Genomic DNA, 18392 nt, shown 5'->3' on the forward strand with positions numbered 1-18392 from the left:
TTCTGCAACTACAGACAAACACGGCTACCTCAGTAAAGAGATGTGTGGGGAGCTACAATGACCACTCCTCTGTGTGGGGAGCTACAATGACCACTCCTGGGCACAGTATGAAATCCATGAACTTCTGAGTGGAGAAATATGAATGTAGTGGTTAAGAGCGGTGGTTTGGAGTGGTGGAGTCTGATCTGTAGAACCGGGTTTGATTCCCCACTCCTCCACTTAAGCGGCGGAGGCTAATCTGGTGAACTGGATTGGTTTCCCCACTCCTCCGCATGAAGCCAGCTGGGTGACCTTGGGCTAGTCACAGCTGTCTCAGCCCCACCTACCTCACAAGGCGTCTGTTGTGGGGAGGGGAAGGGAAGGCGATTGTAAGCCGGTTTGATTCTTCCTTAAGTGGTGGAGAAAGTCAGCATTCAAAAACCAACTCTTCTTCTTCTTCTTCTTCAAATGTGTGTGCAGCAGGAAGCTTGCTTTTGGTTTGCACGGGGAAAAATGATGAGTGCTGATTTAACCAGACAACTGCTATAACATATCTAAACAATCATACATACATATCTAAACAATAGGGTTGCGTGCTCTGGGTTAGGAAACACCTGGAGATTTGGGGATGAAGCTTGGGGAGAACAGGGACCTCAGCAGGGCACAATGCCATAGAATCCACCTTCCAAAGCTGCCCTTTTTGCCAGGTGAACTGATTGCCTGGAGATCAGTTGTAATCCCAGGAGATCTCCAGCCACACATGGTCCACATATACGGATTACATCTTGGTTACGTAGCATTTTCTAACCACGTGGGTCATGTTTTCTTTTCAGGAATCTTATATCACTCCAGAGGATGACATAAGGCTGGTGGGCGAACTCATCACCGTGATTGGGGCCGTACTAATCTTGGTCCTCGAGGTAAGAGGAATGTCTTGGGTGCCTCTCTATTCTTGATTTACGCCTGTTTTTCAAATTAATAAGAATTCAAATGAAGTCAGCGAGATTATTAGTAAATAATACCAGCGTGGCTAGTCCATGTATCTTGTTTTATCTGGCCAAGGGCCGCAAATAAACCATCTATCTATCTATCTGTCTGTCTGTCTGTCTGTCTGTCAATACCAGCGTGGTGTAGTGGTTAAGAGCAGTGGACTCTAATCTGTAGAACCGGGGTTTGATTCCCCACTCCTCCACATGAATGGCGGACTCTAATCTGGTGAACTGGGTTGGTTTCCCCACTCCTATGCATGAAGCCAGCTGGGTGACCTTGGGCTAGTGGAGGGGCTGTGGCTCAGTGGTAGAGCCTCTGCTTGGCATGCAGAAGGTCCCAGGTTCAATCCCCGGCATCTCCAGTTAAAGGGACTAAGCAAGTAAGTGATGTGAAAGACCTCTGCCTGAGACCCTGGAGAGCTGCTGCTGGTCTGAGTAGACAATACTGACATTGATGGACCAAGGGTCTGAATCGGTATAAGGCGGTTTCATGTGTTCATGTGCGTGTGTTCAACTCTCTCAGCCTCACCTACCTCACAAGGTGTCTGTTGTGGGGAAAAGAAGGGAAGGAGATGGTAGGTCGGTTTGATTCTTCTTTTTCTTCTAAGTACTAATTAGGAAATATTGCTCTCTGTAAATGCTCTGGCATTTTAAAACTGAGATGAACCACCCAGAGTGACTAGTTATGAACACAAGAAGCTGCCTTCTACTGAATCAGACCTTTGGTCCATCAAAGTCTATTCAGACCGGCAGCAGCTCTCCAGGGTCTCAGGCGGAGGTCTAGTCACATCACCTACTTGCCTGGTTCCTTTAACTAGAGATGCCAGGGATTGGACCTGGGACCTTCTGCATGCCAAGCAGATGCTCTACCACTGAGCCACGACCCCACCATCCATCTTAGATATTACAATGCAAGCATGGGCCTTGCTTTTGATGTCAAATTTTATCCAGGCTTTTAGCATTTGGGGAGCCAAGACTTCTTATTGTACATGAATATGGGGGCCCCAGGTGGGGGGGGGATTTGGGCTTGCATGTCACAGTTTCTCTACTCTTTCCTGCCTCCCCTGGCCTCATCCTGAGGGAGAATTTCCCACTGCGCACAGAGGAGGCAAGCGCAGCGTAGTATAAATCTCCCTCCAGTTTTGTGTCCGATGTTCTGCCCCCTCGTCACTGTAGCCATTAAAGAGGAAATAAACAAGGAGAAGCGAAGGGTCCAGGGAGAAAAGGTGATGGGGACGGAGCAGAAGAGCATGGAATTGGTCAGGAAGGGGTTAACAGACTCCGCTCCAGCCATCTTGTGCCCCCCCCCACAAGCAATCCAGACAGCAACTGCTTGTCCTAGTTCTTCTCCAGTGAGAGAAAGCAACTGCACACATTTATTACAATTACTGCATCGACTCTGAGTAGAGTTGCCAGGTCTCCCCTCCCCACTGGCAGAAGTTTTGTTGTGGTGGGGCTTGGGGGTGGTGGTGATCGGTGTAATAACATCATTTCCAGGTTAAACTCGGAAGCGACAGAGACACTCTAGCACATTTCTCCAAAGACTGTATGGAAACCGTAGAGTTTTTTTGAGGAATGCGCTAGGCTGCCCCTGGAATTGACATTAATCGCTCCCGTTCAGCAGGCCTGCTTTTGCTCGCCGGCCAGCTGAGGGGCGGTGGGCAGCCTCCTTAATTGGCGGGCAGTTGCCCACCATTACCTGGCAACCCTAACTCCGAGGCTGAGTTCTTAACACTGAAAAAAGTTCTGGAGGCCTCCAGCTACGTGCGTGCCAACCATGAGAGATGGTCTAGATCAGTGGTTCCCAAAGTGGGCAGTACCACCTCCTGGGGGGGGATTACCTGGGGGGCACTAAGAGGCAAGGGGGCAGCAGGGGGGCGCTAGAGGTGGGCCCCTTCAACTGTGTTGTTGGGACAGGGTAGGGGGCCCTGGGGTTGAGTTTGTGGAACCGAGGGGATGGTGGCCCGAAAAGTTTGGGAACCACTGGTCTAGATCATCGGGGCTACTGTACACCTGGATTTTTGACCATAAAAAATTATTGAATGGTTATCTAAAAGGTTTCTTCACAAAAAAAAGACCACACGTTTGATCAATGGCTCTCTCTCAGATTCCAGATATCGTCAGAGTTGGAGCCACCAAGTATTTTGGACAAACAATTCTTGGAGGGCCTTTCCATGTGATCATGTAAGACTCCTTTCTTGTGAGTCTGGGTGCTTGAATGACCTATACTAGGACTGCCAATAGGGTTGTCAGCTCCCTGTTGGGAAATACCTGGAGACTTTGGGGGTGGAGCCTGGGGAAGGTGAGATTTGGGGAGGGGAAATACTTCAATGGGGTATTATGCCATAGTCCACCTTCCAAAGCAGCCATTTTCTCCAGAGGAACTGATCTCTGTCACCTGGAGATCAGTTGTAATAGCGGGAGATCTCCAGCCACCACCTGGAGGTTGGCAACCCCAGCTGCCAAGCCCCCCATGGAGGACGGTATGCACCCCCCTCAGCTCCTGTTGCTCACCACTGCATGGAGCAGCGGTGGGGGGAAACTTAAAAGCAGCGTTGCCAGTATGATGTCATTTCCAGGGAAAGCCCGGAAGTGACAGTGGGTAGCTCTAGGAACCCCTGTAAATTCTGTGGTTTTCTCGGTGGCTTGGCAACCCTGACCTGTACAGTGCTGTGATTTGGGAAAGCTGGGGGCAGAGGTCTGATGTGTGACCCTCGTTGCTCTTTACAGCATCACGTATGCCTGCATGATCTTGGTGACCATGGTGATGCGTCTCACCGGTACGTCAGGAGAGGTGGTCCCCCTGTCCTTCGCTCTGGTGCTGGGCTGGTGCAACGTCATGTATTTTGCACGCGGGTTTCAGATGCTGGGGCCCTTCACCATCATGATCCAAAAAGTAAGTGACGAGCCATCTCTGGAGCGAGAGAGGAGACTGTCATCAGTCTCCTCTCCAGGAAGCTCAAATTCAGAACATGTGAAGCGACTTTACGGCACTTAACACACACACACACACAAGCAACTTAGACCATAGGGATCCAAGTGGCTATATTATTACCTGCCATCAGCTTACTTTCGCATCACATTCCTTGTTCGGAAGCATGCAGATCTAAACAGTGTTGCGCATAAAGTGCAGCTGGCTTAACTGCTTGCTTCCTTAATCCTCCGCGCAACCCAAGATAGTAGTCGCAAGCCTGCTGTCAGTCTGGGACAGTTATCCACAGCCATGGAGACGTGGCTGTCATATTGGGACCAGAAGTCCACCCATATTTATGTCATCCCTGTGCATAATGCTGTTCCCAATCGCAAGATGTCATAGTTCCACTGTACACTGCATTGGTCAGGCCGCACCTGGAGTGTTGCGTGCAGTTCTGGAGGCCTCACTTCAATAAAGATGTAGGCAGAATGGAGTGGGTGCAGAGGAGAGCGACGAGGATGATCAGGGGCCTGGAGACGAAGCCCTATGAGGAAAGGCTGCGGGACTTGGGAATGTTTAGTGTGGAGAAGAGGAGATCGAGGGGGGACATGATTGCTCTCTTTAAATATTTGAAAGGTTATCTCCTAGAGGAGGACAGGGAGGATAGGACTCGCAATAATGGGTATAAATTACAGGCAAAAAGATACTAGCTGGATATTAGGGGGGAAATTTACAGTAAGAGTTGTTCAACAGTGGAATCAGCTACCTAGAGAGGTGGTGAGCTCCCGCTCACTGGCAGTCTTTAAGCAGAGGCTGGACAAACACTTGTCAGGGATTCTCTAGGTTGATCCTGCATTGTTCAGGGGGTTGGACTAGATGGCCTGTGTGGCCCCTTGTAACTCTATGATTCTGTGATTCCCATGGATTTGTGCAGGTCTATTGCCCATTAAATGCACTTTGAACCTAACAATCTGCACTGTGCTGTCGATCGGCAGCAAGTTCAGGGTAAACAAGAAGACATCTGTCATCTCTTTATGTGCAGATGATCTTTGGGGACCTCATGCGCTTCTGCTGGCTAATGGCGGTGGTGATCCTTGGCTTTGCATCTGGTAAGTAGCCCGTTCTAAATTAGTTTCCGTTGCAGTGGCTGGCATCCGTTTGTCTCTATATCGTGCAACTGAACGATGCAAAGCTGTCATGTTAGCCAAGATCACATGAACACATGAAGCTGCCTTATACTGAATCAGACCCTCGGTCCATCGAAGTCAGTATTGTCTACTCAGACTGGCAGTGGCTCTCCAGGGTCTCAGGCAGAGGTCTTTCATATCACCTACTTGCCTGGTTCCTTTAACTGGAGAGGCTGGGGATTGAACCTGGGACTTTCTGTATATCAAGCAGGTGCTCTACCACTAAGCCACAGCTCCTCTAAGAAGGATGGCCAGAGACACTGGTCGGTTCCACGGTCCAGAAGAACTGGATTCAGATCCCTGTTCAGCTCTATGTGTGTCCCCAATCTCAGTTTCCTGTGTATGAATAAAAGTAATATATACCAAGGGACATGGTATGGTATGGTACAGCCCGATCTCATCAGATCTCGGAAGCTAAGCAGGATCAGTCCTTGGAAGGGAGACCACCAAGGAAGACTCTGCAGAGGAAGGCAGCAGCAAACCACCTCTGCTTCTCACTTGCCTTGAAAGGTCCTTGCCGGGATAGCCGTAAGTCGGCTGTGACTTGACAGCAGCTTACACGCCAATATATGTTGAACCGCAGTTGGCTGAAGGGGAACGGGGAGGCTCCCAGCCCTGGTAGTTTGCATCTCTCCCTGGCAGTTCTAAGCTTAGTGCTAAAGCTTCACATCTTTCCTTACCTTTTACCACACTAAACATATGAAGCTGACTTATGCTGAGCCAAAACATTGGTCCACCTTGCCCAGTATTGTCTACTCCGAGTGGCAGCGGCTTTGTTCTCTTAGGTAAAGGTAGTCCCTCTGTGCAAGCACCTGGTCATTACCGACCCATGGGGTGACGTCACATCCCGACGTTTACCAGGCAGACTGTGTTTACGGGGTGGTTTGCCAGTGCCTTCCCCAGTCATCTACACTTTACCCCCAGCAAGCTGGGTACTCATATCACCGACCTCAGAAGGATGGGAGGCTGAGTCGACCTTGACCCGGCTACCTGAAACCGACTTCTGTCGGGATCGAACTCAGGTTGTGAGCAGAGCTTTTGACTGCAGTGCTGCAGCTTACCACGCTGCGCCAAGGGGCTCTTTCTGTTCTCGTAGCTTATTTTAAATGGGGGATGCCGGAGATGCACAGCATGGGCTCTGCGATGGAGCTAAGACCATTTCCCCTTCTCTCTTTCTCCTTTACTTTTCTAATACACATCCTACTAACTCAGCCACAGTTGAATGATTTTCTTCCTTCTCATTCCCATAACCCATGAAAGCAGAGATCTATCTGTCTGTCTGTCTGTCTTCTTCTTCTTCTTCTTCTTCTTCTTCTTCATCATCATCTCTCTCTACTTACCTACCTACCTACCTACCCCCTCTCTCTATCATCTCTCTCTACTTACCTCCCTCTCTCTCTCTCTCTCATCGCTCTCTACCTCTACCTCTACCTCTCTGTCTGTCTGTCTATCATCTCTCTCTGCTTACCTACTTACCTACCTACCTACCTACTTACCTACCCCCCTCTCTCTCTATCTATCAATCGTCTGTCTGTCTGTCTATCATCATCATCATCATCATCTCTCTCTACTTACCTACCTACCTCTCTATTATCTCTACCTCTACCTCTCTGTCTGTCTGTCTATCAATCATCTCTCTCTACTTACCTACCTACCCCCTCTCTCTATCATCTCTCTCTACTTACCTACCTCTCTCTCTCATCTCTCTCTACCTCTACCTCTGTCTGTCTGTCTATCTAGCATCTGTCTATCTAGCATCTGTCTGTCTATCTAGCATCTCTCACTACTTACCTACCTACCTACCTACCTACCCCCCCCCCCCGTCTGTCTGTCTGCTTTAACTGGTTCTATGATGTGCTCTTAATCATTTAAGAGCTTATCATTTTTAGCTGCCCCGGTGGCCCTGTTCTGTGTAAAAAGACAGGAAAAGGAGCCCACATGTGACAATGAGCCCTTGCCGTGGTACCCAAATCGGGAGAGAGTCTTGTACGCCTCCAGGTGGGCCGAATGCCCTTTTACGCAGCTGTGTACTCATGCCAGTATTCTCTCTCTAACCCCGGCCAGCTTTTTATATCATCTTCCAAACGCAAGATCCAGACGAGCTGGGCCACTTCTACAACTACCCCATGGCGCTCTTCAGCACTTTCGAGCTCTTCCTCACCATCATTGATGGGCCGGCCAACTACGAGGTGGACCTGCCCTTCATGTATGGGATCACCTACTCCGCCTTCGCCGTCATCGCCACCCTCCTGATGCTCAACCTGCTGATCGCCATGATGGGCGACACGCATTGGCGTGTGGCTCACGAACGGGATGAGCTTTGGAGAGCTCAGGTGAGTTCAGATGAAGTAAAGTGCGCAACTAAACCCTACCTCTCATCCCGGCTTAAACACAAACGCGGGTTTCCTTAGTCACTATAATTTTGACAGCTCAGCAGTAGCCGTTTTAGACTCTTTAACTGGCTTTTCTTAACATGTATCGTACAGTTACATGATACTGTGCGATGCCAAAAAAAAAAACAAATCAGTGGGTTATAGATCAAATCAAGCCTGAACTGACCCTAGAAGCTAAAATGGCTAAACTGAGGCTGTCGTAATTTGGTCCCATTATGAGAAGACAAGGTCACTGGAAAAGACAATCATGCTAGGAAAAGTTGAGGGCAGCAGGAAAAGAGGAAGACCCAACAAGAGAGGGATTCACTCAATAAAGGAAGCCACGGCCCTCAGTTTGCAAGATCTGAGCAAGGCTGTCAAAGATAGGACATTTTGGAGGACATTGATTCATAGGGTCGCCAGGAGTCGGAAGCGACTTGACGGCGCTTAACACACACACACAGGAAGTTGCTCGCTTCACAGCCCTAAAATCGCCTCCTGGGTTACACAAATTTTCTGCGCACTTTAATCGCCCTCAGTAAAAATCTTGCCACCACATCAATTATTAGTGGTTCCTGTGTGTTCATAAGGAAGGAGCCCTTGATACTTACAGGTGAGCATTCTCTGTCCGCAAATATTGGGTCTAGTTGGTTCTTTTAGGTCTAGTCACTGAAAAATTTTAGGTCTAGTCATTGAATTTTTTTTTGGGTCTAGTCATTGAAAACGCCCTCTGGCATACAGTGGACAGTTGAATAGGACGCAGGAGACTGATTCAGTTTCACCTTCCCCACATGGACAAACCCTATCTGCAAAGGAGACTTTATTAAATCTTCTATGCAGCATGGCAGATGGGAGAACATTTAGTCTGGCCAGCATATAGGCTTCTCTTTGGTTAGGATCGGTTAGGACGTGAAATATTGAGGTATAGAGTGACTACTGGGGTAAGGCTCCCAGCAGATTGGTGAACATCTACTGGTTGCCAATCTGCTAGGGTCATGCAGTTCTATATCTAAAAATCTATGCTTGTCAGATCAAGTAAAGTGCGCAGCTAAACCCTACCTCTCATCCCAGCTTAAAGACAGACACGGGTTTCCTTAGTCACTATAATTTTTGACAGCTCAGCAGTAGCCGTTTTTAGACTCTTTGACTGGCTTTTCTTAACATGTATTGTACTGTAACCCTTTAAGTTTCAAGTTTTTATTTTTACGGTCATTTGACCAAGAAAATAGAACACATCTAATCAGAAGTAACATAAATTTGTAATAAAAAATAGTATCAGTCAGACGAAGAGTCTGCAAAATAAAATATATCAATAAAATCCCATATCTAGAGAGGCAAATAAGCTAGCTTCTAAAATATTTATCTATCAAATTTTTCTATTTGTAAATTGCATCCTTTTGGCCTTCTAAATATTTATCTATCAAATTTTTCTATTTGTAAATTGCATCCTTTCGGGCCTTTTAAAATAAGCTAGCTTCTAAAATATTTATCTATCAAATTTTTCTATTTGTAAATTGCATCCTTTGGGGCCTTATATATGTGTCTGTGTGTAAAGTGCCGTCAAGTCGCAGCCGACTTATGGCGACCCCTTTTTTTGGGGGGGGGGGTTCATGACAAGAGACTAACAGAGGTTGTTTGCCAGTGCCTTCCTCTGCACAGCAACCCTGGTATTTTAGGTTTTTTGGTTTAAAAAAAAAAAAAGATTTCATTTTCAACACATGGGACTCTTAAGGCTGAAAAGTCACATCCTGCCACCCTGATTTTCCCTCTGTCACACTGTCCATTGACCATCCATCTTTTTTCAAATTACGTGTTCTAGGTTGTTGCCACGACAGTCATGCTGGAACGCAAACTCCCTCGATGCCTCTGGCCTCGATCAGGGATGTGTGGGAAGGAATATGGACTGGGCGACCGATGGTACCTCAGGTAGGCCTGGCACGACAAATTAGCGGGGGCTGCTGCTCTTCTTTGTCAAAAGAGGATTATATGGGACAAGCGGGCATTATCTGTGCTGGAGGAAATCAGAACACATTAGAAGAAGAAGGAGAGAAAGGAAGAGGAGTTGGTTTTTATATGCCTATTTTCTCTAGCTTTTAAGAAGGATCAAACCCGTCTCTAGGTAGTGGCTGGAGATCTCCCGTTTTTACAACTGATCTCCAGCTGATAGAGATCAGTTCAACTGGAGAAAATGGTCACTTTGGCCATTGGACTCTATGGCATCCCTCTAGGGTTGCCAGGTGCCCGGTGGTGGCAGGCAACTCCCCGGCAATTCACCCCTCTGCCCGCCGGCCACCTGAGGGTCGGTGGGCAAACGTGCATGCGCGCATATAGACCGCGCGCACGTCACTTCCGGTTGTAAACTTAGTTTGAGTGGTAAAGGGCCGCTTGCGATGTGGCACTTCCGGGTGTAAACGCCTTGCAAGGGGCCTTTTACCACTCAAGTTGTAAACCGGAAGTGACGCGCACGCGCGTTCGCCTGAACTCTGCCCCAAAAGCTCCCGCCGGAGGAGAGGGGGTACCTGGCAGCCCTACATCCCTCCCCTCCCCAAACCCCGCCCTCCTGAGGCTCCACCCCCAAAATCTCCAGGTATTTTCCAACCCAGAGCTGGCAACCCTAAATACTGACCACGATGGACCAAGTATAAGACAGCTTCATGTGTGTGCTGGTTTAAATGCCCCCACTGTACCGGATTTTGTCTTCCAAGCTTCTGCTTTATTTTTTGAGTAGTCATCTTGATTTAAGAAACAATGAGACTCCTTTCTATGGAAAAATTTTATTAGATAAACAAAAAATTACAGAAACTTTTATAGATTATTATTCTAATCTTTATACACAGGGAATAGTTTTAGAAAAAGAGATAGAAAAATATTTAACACAATTTGTATGGGATAAAATCTCACAGGAACAGAAAGAATTATTAGATGCAGAAATAACATTAGAGGAGTTAAAATCAGTAATAAAGAAAAGTAAATTAAACAAAGCACCAGGAGAAGATGGCTTCACAAATCTTTATTACAAAACTTTTATGGATCAACTATCACCAAATTTATTGAGAGTTATGAATAATTGTATACAGGGAGGATCCATTCCAAATACCTGGAAGAAAGCAAATATAGTTTTAATACCTAAACCAAACGCTGATTTAATGGAAGTTAAAAACTATAGACCAATATCATTATTAAACAATGATTATAAAATGTTTGTGATGATTTTAGCAAATAGATTGAAGAAAATTCTTAATAGTATTATACATGAAGACCAAGCAGGATTCCTTCCGGGGAGGTTAATCAATCAAAATGTTAGAGTTGTGTTAGACTTACTAGAATATGCAGAATTTGATAATACACCTTTTGCAATGATATTTTTAGATGCAGAAAAAGCGTTTGACAATGTAAATTGGAATTTTATGAGGAAAGTGTTAGAATATATGGGTTTTGGTGATAAATTTCAAAAGGTTATTGGAAATATTTATACTTGTCAAACTGCTAAGCTAATAATTAATGGAGAATTATCATCACAATTTGAAATACAAAAGGGCACCAGACAAGGGTGCCCCCTTTCACCACTGTTGTTTATTATTATTTTAGAGGTATTGATGAGAAAAATTAGATTGAATGCAGAGATTGTAGGTTATAAAATAGGGAGAAATCATTATAAAGTTAAGGCATATGCAGATGATTTAGTGTGTTTTTTAACTGATCCTATTACTCAGATAGCTGAATGGAGCAAAATGATTGAGGTTTACGGAAAACTTGCAGGCTTTAAAATAAACAAAAATAAAACTAAAATATTGGTCAAAAATATTACACTCTTGCAGCAGCAGGAATTAGCGAGAGTAACAGGTTTTGGTATAGAACATAAAGTAAAATATCTGGGAATATGGTTAACTCCTAACAATTTTAACCTATTTAAAAATAATTATGAAAAAACATGGCAACAAATAAATACCGATTTGACAAATTGGGAAAAAATACCCTTATCATTGTGGGGTAGAGTATCGGTGATTAAAATGATGGTATTACCCAGGATGCTTTTTTTATTTCAAAATTTACCGATTATTAAGGGGTTCAAAGTTTTTAAAATTTGGAAGAAGGATATTCAAAAATTTTTGTGGGGAAAAGGAAAACATAGAATAGCGTATAAAAATTTGATTCAATTAAGAGAAACAGGAGGATTAGGTTTACCTGATTTGCAACAATATTATGAGGCTTCCTGCTTTCTCTGGTTAAAAACCTGGATTAAATTAGAAAATTATCGATTATTAGAGTTAGAAGGGTATAATCTTCGATATGGCTGGCATGCATATCTGTGGTATGAAAAGGAAAAGGTAAACAGAGATTTTAAAATTCATATTATTAGAGCTGGGTTATTTCAAATTTGGACAAAATATAAGAAGACTTTAGAAAATACGACCCCGGGGTGGATTAATCCAATAGAAGCTTATATGAAGAGGGGAAAACAATTAAACTTAGATATAGAGATATATAGGGGTATTATTGAATGGAAGGAGAGTAAATGGGCTTTAAAAAGCAGGGAAGAATTAAATATAAAAGACTGGTTTTTATATTATAAACTACAAGATATTTTTAATAAAGATAGTAAACTTGGATTCAGTAAAAATAAATCCGAGTTAGAAAAGATATTAGATAAAGGAAATAAAGGATTGATTGGTAGGATGTATAAATTATTGATGACTATTAATTTAGAACAAGAAAGAATTAAACCAGTCATGATCAAATGGATGCAGGATTTAGGATTCAATATAGACCTGGATAAATGGGAAAATTTATGGAAGAGGGAGTTTAAATTTACAATAACTAATGAAATTAGAGAAAATCTCTATAAAATGTTTTATAGATGGCATATAACCCCATTTATGATATCTAAAATGAACAGTCAAGATAAAGGAATCTGTTGGAAATGTGGAAAAGAAAGAGGAACTTATATGCATGTCTGGTGGACTTGTAAAAAAATCAAAAAATTTTGGAAAAAAATAATAAAAGAAACAAATAATTTGATTAATAGTAAAGTGAAAAGAAAACCATTATTTTGTTTATTGGGAATACCCACAAACGATATTCATGATCGGGATAGGATTATTTGTCAATATAGTTTTGCTGCTGCAAGGATTGTGATAGCGAGAGTATGGAAACAAACAAGTAAACCCTCAATTACAGAATGGAGAGAGAAAGTGTGGTTATATATGAGGATGGCCAGATTAACAGAAATTCTGCATGGAAATGATTTGGAAGAATTTAAGTTAACATGGTTTAAGGCTACCTCATATTGGAATAAGTTGGCAAAAATGGATTTTACTTTGTTATTTAGTGAGCTATAGAAAATTATTCTTTAAGCAATATTAGAATTTAGATAAATAAATAAAGCTACCGGACACTTCTATGGAAGTCATGGTGATGGGTCACTTTTGGTGGGTGGGGGGAAAGGGTATTTTTCTTTTGATGAATGTATTAAAAAATGAAATGTATTCAATATGTTATGTGAATACCCTTTTATATCTATATATGTATTTTTTTTTCTTTTTTTTCTTGTTTCTTTTTTCTTTTCTTTTTTTTTATATTGTAAAATTCAATAAAAAATTATAAAAAAAAAAAAAAAAAAAAAAGAAACAATGAGACTCCTTTCTGTCTTGAGGTGGGAAAGAAGAAGACTAGAGCAACTGCCCTATGAGGAGCAGTTAAAACGCTTAGGGCTGTTTAGCTTGGAAAGAAGGCAATTAAGGAGAGACATGATAGAGGTCTGTAAAATTATGCATGGCATGGAGAGAGTGGACCGGGGAAGCTTTTCTCCCTCTCTCGTAATACTAGAATGCGGGGTCATCTGCTGAAGCTGGAGGGAGAGAGATTCAAAACTGATAAAAGGAAGTATTTCTTCACACAACTCATAGTTAAATTGTGGAACTCCCTGCCTCAGGATATGCTGATGGCTACCAACTTGGAAGGCTTGAAGCGGACATGTTCATGCAGGAGAGGGCTATCCATAGCTACTAGTCAAAATGGATATTAGTCATGATGCATGCCTATTCTCTCCAGGATCAGAGGAGCAGGCCTAGTATATTAGGCGTTTTGGAACACAGGCAGGACAATGCTGCTGCAGTCGTCTTGTTTGTGGACTTCCTAGATGCACCTGGTTGGCCACTGTGTCAACAGACTGCTGGACTTGATGGGCCTTGGTCTGATCCAGCAGGGCCTTTCTTATGTTCTTATTATAATTATATTATATATAATTATATTAGGTGCTGTGGAACACAGGTAGGATAATGCTGCTGCAGCCGTCTTGTTTGTGGGCTTCCTAGAGGTACCTGGTTGGCCACTGCGTGAACAGACTGCTGGACTCGATGGGCCTTGGTCTGATCCAGCAGGGCCTTTCTTATGTCCTTAAGGCTGGGTTGCAACAGCGTCCTTGACTGCTTTTGTTCACTTTTCACACGCAGGGTCGAACGTCGCTGTGAACTCCGGCAGCAGAAGGCCAAAGCCTACGAACCCCACCGAAGGGACGCCTTTGAGAAGTACCTGAACAACAAGAAGGCTCTTCCCCCAGAGAACGGCGAACCGTTCTACTTGAAGAAGCAGGGACCCTTCGGCACCCCTTCGGACACACCCTGTTCATCCCGGAGGAGCTCCGCTTGCGGCTGGGACATCTTGCGCCGCAGCGCCTTGGGCCAAGGGCAAGGGTACACCAATTACGGCATGGAGGAGGAAGAAATCTACCACGTCTGAGCTGGCAGCCCAGGGATTTCTTTTTGGCTTCCCCGCAGATGATGGAGCAGTACATCTGCTCTTCATGGAACTGCTGTCCTGACAGGCTGTTTGGAAAGCGCAATCGCCGTGAGCAATGCTCACCAAAGCCTTCTACCGTAGAAGCAGAAGCAAGCTTGCCGACCTTGAAGCAGTAGCAGGACTCCAGCAGAACCTTTGAGGAGGTGACCTCCGCCACGGCACCCCTAGGGGACAGAGACTCTTTCCCAGAGCCTTCCATAAGCGTGTGCCGGTTTTTGTTTCGGGGGCGGCCTGAGATGGGTCTACTTTTGCCGTTCACAGCGGACAGCGGGGCTTCTGTTTTGAAAGCTAAGCCGTTTGTGCATTTTAAGAGCTAATGACATTCCTAATTTTGTGTCCCCCCTAAGAGGGAAGTGGGGAGGGGAAGTGGCAGGGTATAGCCTCATCTTGTCAGATCTCGGAAGTTAACCAGGGTTGGTACTTGAATGGGAAGGGGAAGGGAAGGTGATCGTAAGCCGGTTTGATCCTTAAGTGGTAGAGAAAGTCAGCGTATCAAAACCAACTCTTCTTCTAGGCTGGGGTTAGACTTGCTGGTAAATTGCAGGCAGAAATGTACCGGCTGGATATTGGGGGGGGGGGGGGATTTACAGTAAGAGTTGTTCGACAGTGGAATCAGCTGCCTAGGGAGGTGGTGAGCTCCCCCTCACTGGCAGTCTTTAAGCAGAGGCTGAACAAACACTTGTCAGGGATGCTCTAGGCTGATCCTGCATCGAGCAGGGGGTTGGATTAGATGGCCTCTATGGCCCCTCCCAACTTTATTATTCTATCATTCTATGCCTGAAGCTCATTGACTTCAACAGGCTTTCAAAAACATTCTGCCAACACAGTGGAAATGTCCTGCTTCTTCCCACCCACTGCAGAACTGGGGACCCTCAGGAACACTGAAGGATGAATCGGGATTAGGCTTGCTATTCCTCCGGTTGGGGTGGGGGGGATGTCCCGCCTTCAGGTCCCGTTGCCCTCCAACACTGAAGAAAATTAAAAAAAAAAACCCAGTGTTGTGCTTGCCGCTACATCACTACTGGTGAAAAATCGGAGGTGATAGAGAGTAACTTTAGGAATCATTGAAAAGTCTATGGTTTTATCATAGAGTTTTTGGCGATTCCCAGAGTTGGTGTTTATATGCCGACTTTCTCTGCCATTTAAGGAGGAACCAAACCGGCTTACAATCACCTTCCCTTCCCCTCCCCACAAGAGACGCCCTGTGAGGTAGATGGGGCTGAGAGAGTGTGACTCGCCCAAGGTCACCCAGCTGGTGGAGGAGCGGGGAAACCAACCTAGTTCACCAGATTAGCCTCCGCCGCTCATGTGGAGGAGTGGGGAATCGAACCCGGTTCTCCAGATCAGAGTCCACCGCTCCAAACCACTGCTCTTAACCACCACACTGCGCTGGCTGGCTGTGTCGCTTCTGGGTTTTCACTGGATGTGACGTGACAGCACACCCAACATCTCAGGCCTTCCATGTCCCTGTCTCGAAACATCTGGCTAATTGCCAGGAGTATCATGACAACCCTAACTGAGATCTACAATGAGGGGAGGGTGCGGCAGATAGATGGTGGCCAGAAGGGCTGACTTTTGGAGTCGGACAGTAATTTTGGGCCTTGTGATGTGCTCCGAGAATGGGGGGAGCACATCACTTGTTGGAAAGACAGGATGTCGCCTGCACTCTTTTGGCCTTGCGGAAAGTCTGGATGCGCGGGGGCTTTTGAATCCCTCCAGGGAACGGAACAACTAACCTGGGAAAGGAGGTGGTTTTGCCACGACGGTGAAGGGATATCACTCTTTCCCGAAAACAACAGGGGAAAGTGTGAATCCAGAGATATTCATGGGGAGAGAACTTGCATGAATCTGTCAATTACAGGCTGCCATCCTGCTGTAATAAAACTTAGAAACACATGTTTCCTGGAGCCAAACTGTTTCTGTCAGAGCATCAAGTCAACAAAGAGTGACTCCCTTTCTAGCTAGGCAGGTCTTCACAGTACATACAGGTGACTGGGCATTGGTGTTGGCTAGGCCAGTAGTCCTGACTTCTTTACCCCACAGCAGTGCAATATGGAAGAAGAAGAAGAAACAGAAGAAGAAACAGAAGAAGAAGAAAGAGGAGGAGGAGTTGGTTTTTATATGCCAACTTCCTCTACCACTTAAGGAAGAATCAAACGGGCTTACAATCACCTTCCCTTCCCCTCCCCCCAACAGACACCCTGTGAGGTAGGTGAGGCTGAGAGAGCTCTAAGAGAGCTGTGACTAGCCCAAGGTCACCCAGCTGGCTTCGTATATAGGAGTGGGGAAACCAATCCAGTTCACCAGATGAGCCCCCGCTGCTCATGGAGGAGTGGGGGAATCGAGCCCAGTTCTCCAGATCAGAGTCCCCTGCTCCAAACCACCGCTCTTAACCACCACACCGCGCTGGCTCTCACAAGTGGAATCTGTGAAAACCGCCTCCTCCCTAGGGTTGCCAACCTCCAGGTAATAGCAGAAGATCTCCTGCTATTACAACTGATCTCCAGCCGATAGAGATCAGTTCCCCTGGAGAGAATGGCCGCTTTGGCCATTGGACTCTATGGCATCGAAGTCCCTCCCCTCCCCAAACCCCGCCCTCCTCAGGCTCCGCCCCAAAAAACCTCCCGCAGGTGGCAAAGAGGGACCTGGTAACCCTACTCCTGCCACTAGTATAGGATATCTTTTGGATCCATCCGAGTATGGTTAGAGGGCAATTGTTTGCTTTTGTGCTTCAGTGAACTTAAGCACTTTGGCTTCAGCTTTGGATCGCGGCCCCAATTGTGAAAAACTGGCACCTTGCAAGCACGGAAATACTGGAACTGTCAACTCTGTTCTGCTGATGGGACTGTTGAACTCTGAAGGGGGGGGGGTGCGTAGACATCTCAGTCTGGTGTCTCAGCTTTGACCATTCCTAGGGTTGCCAGATCCCTGCCAGGGGCAAGGGATCTCCCAATTTGGGCCCTCCTCCTGGCGCCGCCCCGTTGGCCGGCGGGGTTCTTACCTGGATAAAAAGGAGGTCCAGGCCCCAGCCCTGTCGGTGGGATGACATCACTTCCAAAAGAGATATCATCACGTTCCAGAGGTGATATCATCACGTTGGCGATGTTGAGAGAGACGCGCTGGTATTTGGGCAAAACTCTATAACAACAGCCTCTACCGTAGAGTTTTTGCCCAAATACCAGGGCGTCTTCCTCAACGTCGCCAGTGTGATGACAACACTTCTGGAAGTGATGTCGGCACTGGGCTTCCTCTTAGGGTTGCCAACCTCCAGGTACTCAGTACAGGAGCGGATATTATTAGAAACCAACAGTTTCTTATTGTGACTGCAAACATATATTTTATACAAAAATCGTCACGTTGACCATCAACATACAAACAGCAATATATATCAGATGCAAAAGGTGAATAATAAATAGGGTGAGTACACTTCAGTCAATAATCTTTCTATGTTTCTTTTCCCACAGGAGCAGGTTTGTATGGACGAAAGGTTGTCAATGGACAAAGGTTCATCAAGAGGATACGATCGTTTCGAAGTCACAAACTTCAAATCTTCCTCAGTCCTTCATCACAAAAGTCTCAGAAATTCCTATGTTGTCATCCATGTCGCACAGTCCCCTTGGGGTAAGCTTTCCAAAATATTGCAATATCAAAATATCCCAAGTAGGGTAAGGTTCAAAGTTCCTTCCTCTAAGGGTAAGGTCCGAAAAAAGGCTTTCCAATATTTTGGAAAGCTTACCCCAAGGGGACTGTGCGACATGGGTGACAACATATTGACTGAAGAGTACTCACCCTATTTATTATTCACCTTTTGCGTCTGATATATATTGCTGTTTGTACTTTGATAGTCAACGTGACTATTTTTGTATAAAATATATGTTTGTAGTCACAATAAGGAACTGTTGATTTCTAATAATATTCGCTCCTGTACTGATTTCCGTATCCCCCTGATATTTGCACAGAGGTGCCTTTTTCCTCCTCAACCTCCAGGTACTAGCTGGAGATCTCCTGCCGTTACAACTGATCTCCAGCCGATACAGATCAGTTCCCCTGGAGAAAGTGGCCGCTTTGGCAATTGGACTCTATGGCATTGAAGTCCCTCCCCTCCCCAAACCCCGCCCTCCTCAGGTTCTGCCCCAAAAATCTCCCGCTGGTG

General features: G+C 45.6%; 1 protein-coding gene across 1 annotated transcript in view; it reads left to right on the forward strand.

Moving 5' to 3' along the window:
* The window catches only part of LOC130476792 (transient receptor potential cation channel subfamily V member 6-like), an 84330-nt gene extending 70151 nt beyond the window's left edge, over positions 1-14179 (forward strand). Inside the window, exons 9-15 of the mRNA XM_056848791.1 lie at positions 813-899; positions 3076-3152; positions 3699-3864; positions 4925-4991; positions 7134-7402; positions 9261-9367; positions 13894-14179. Coding sequence (XP_056704769.1) covers positions 813-899; positions 3076-3152; positions 3699-3864; positions 4925-4991; positions 7134-7402; positions 9261-9367; positions 13894-14179 — 1059 coding nt within the window. The remainder of the gene's footprint in view (positions 1-812; positions 900-3075; positions 3153-3698; positions 3865-4924; positions 4992-7133; positions 7403-9260; positions 9368-13893) is intronic.
* The last annotated feature ends 4213 nt before the right edge of the window (positions 14180-18392 follow it).

The sequence above is a fragment of the Euleptes europaea genome, chromosome 4, assembly GCF_029931775.1.
Source record: "Euleptes europaea isolate rEulEur1 chromosome 4, rEulEur1.hap1, whole genome shotgun sequence".
In the NCBI taxonomy this organism is placed as follows: Eukaryota; Metazoa; Chordata; class Lepidosauria; order Squamata; family Sphaerodactylidae; genus Euleptes; species Euleptes europaea.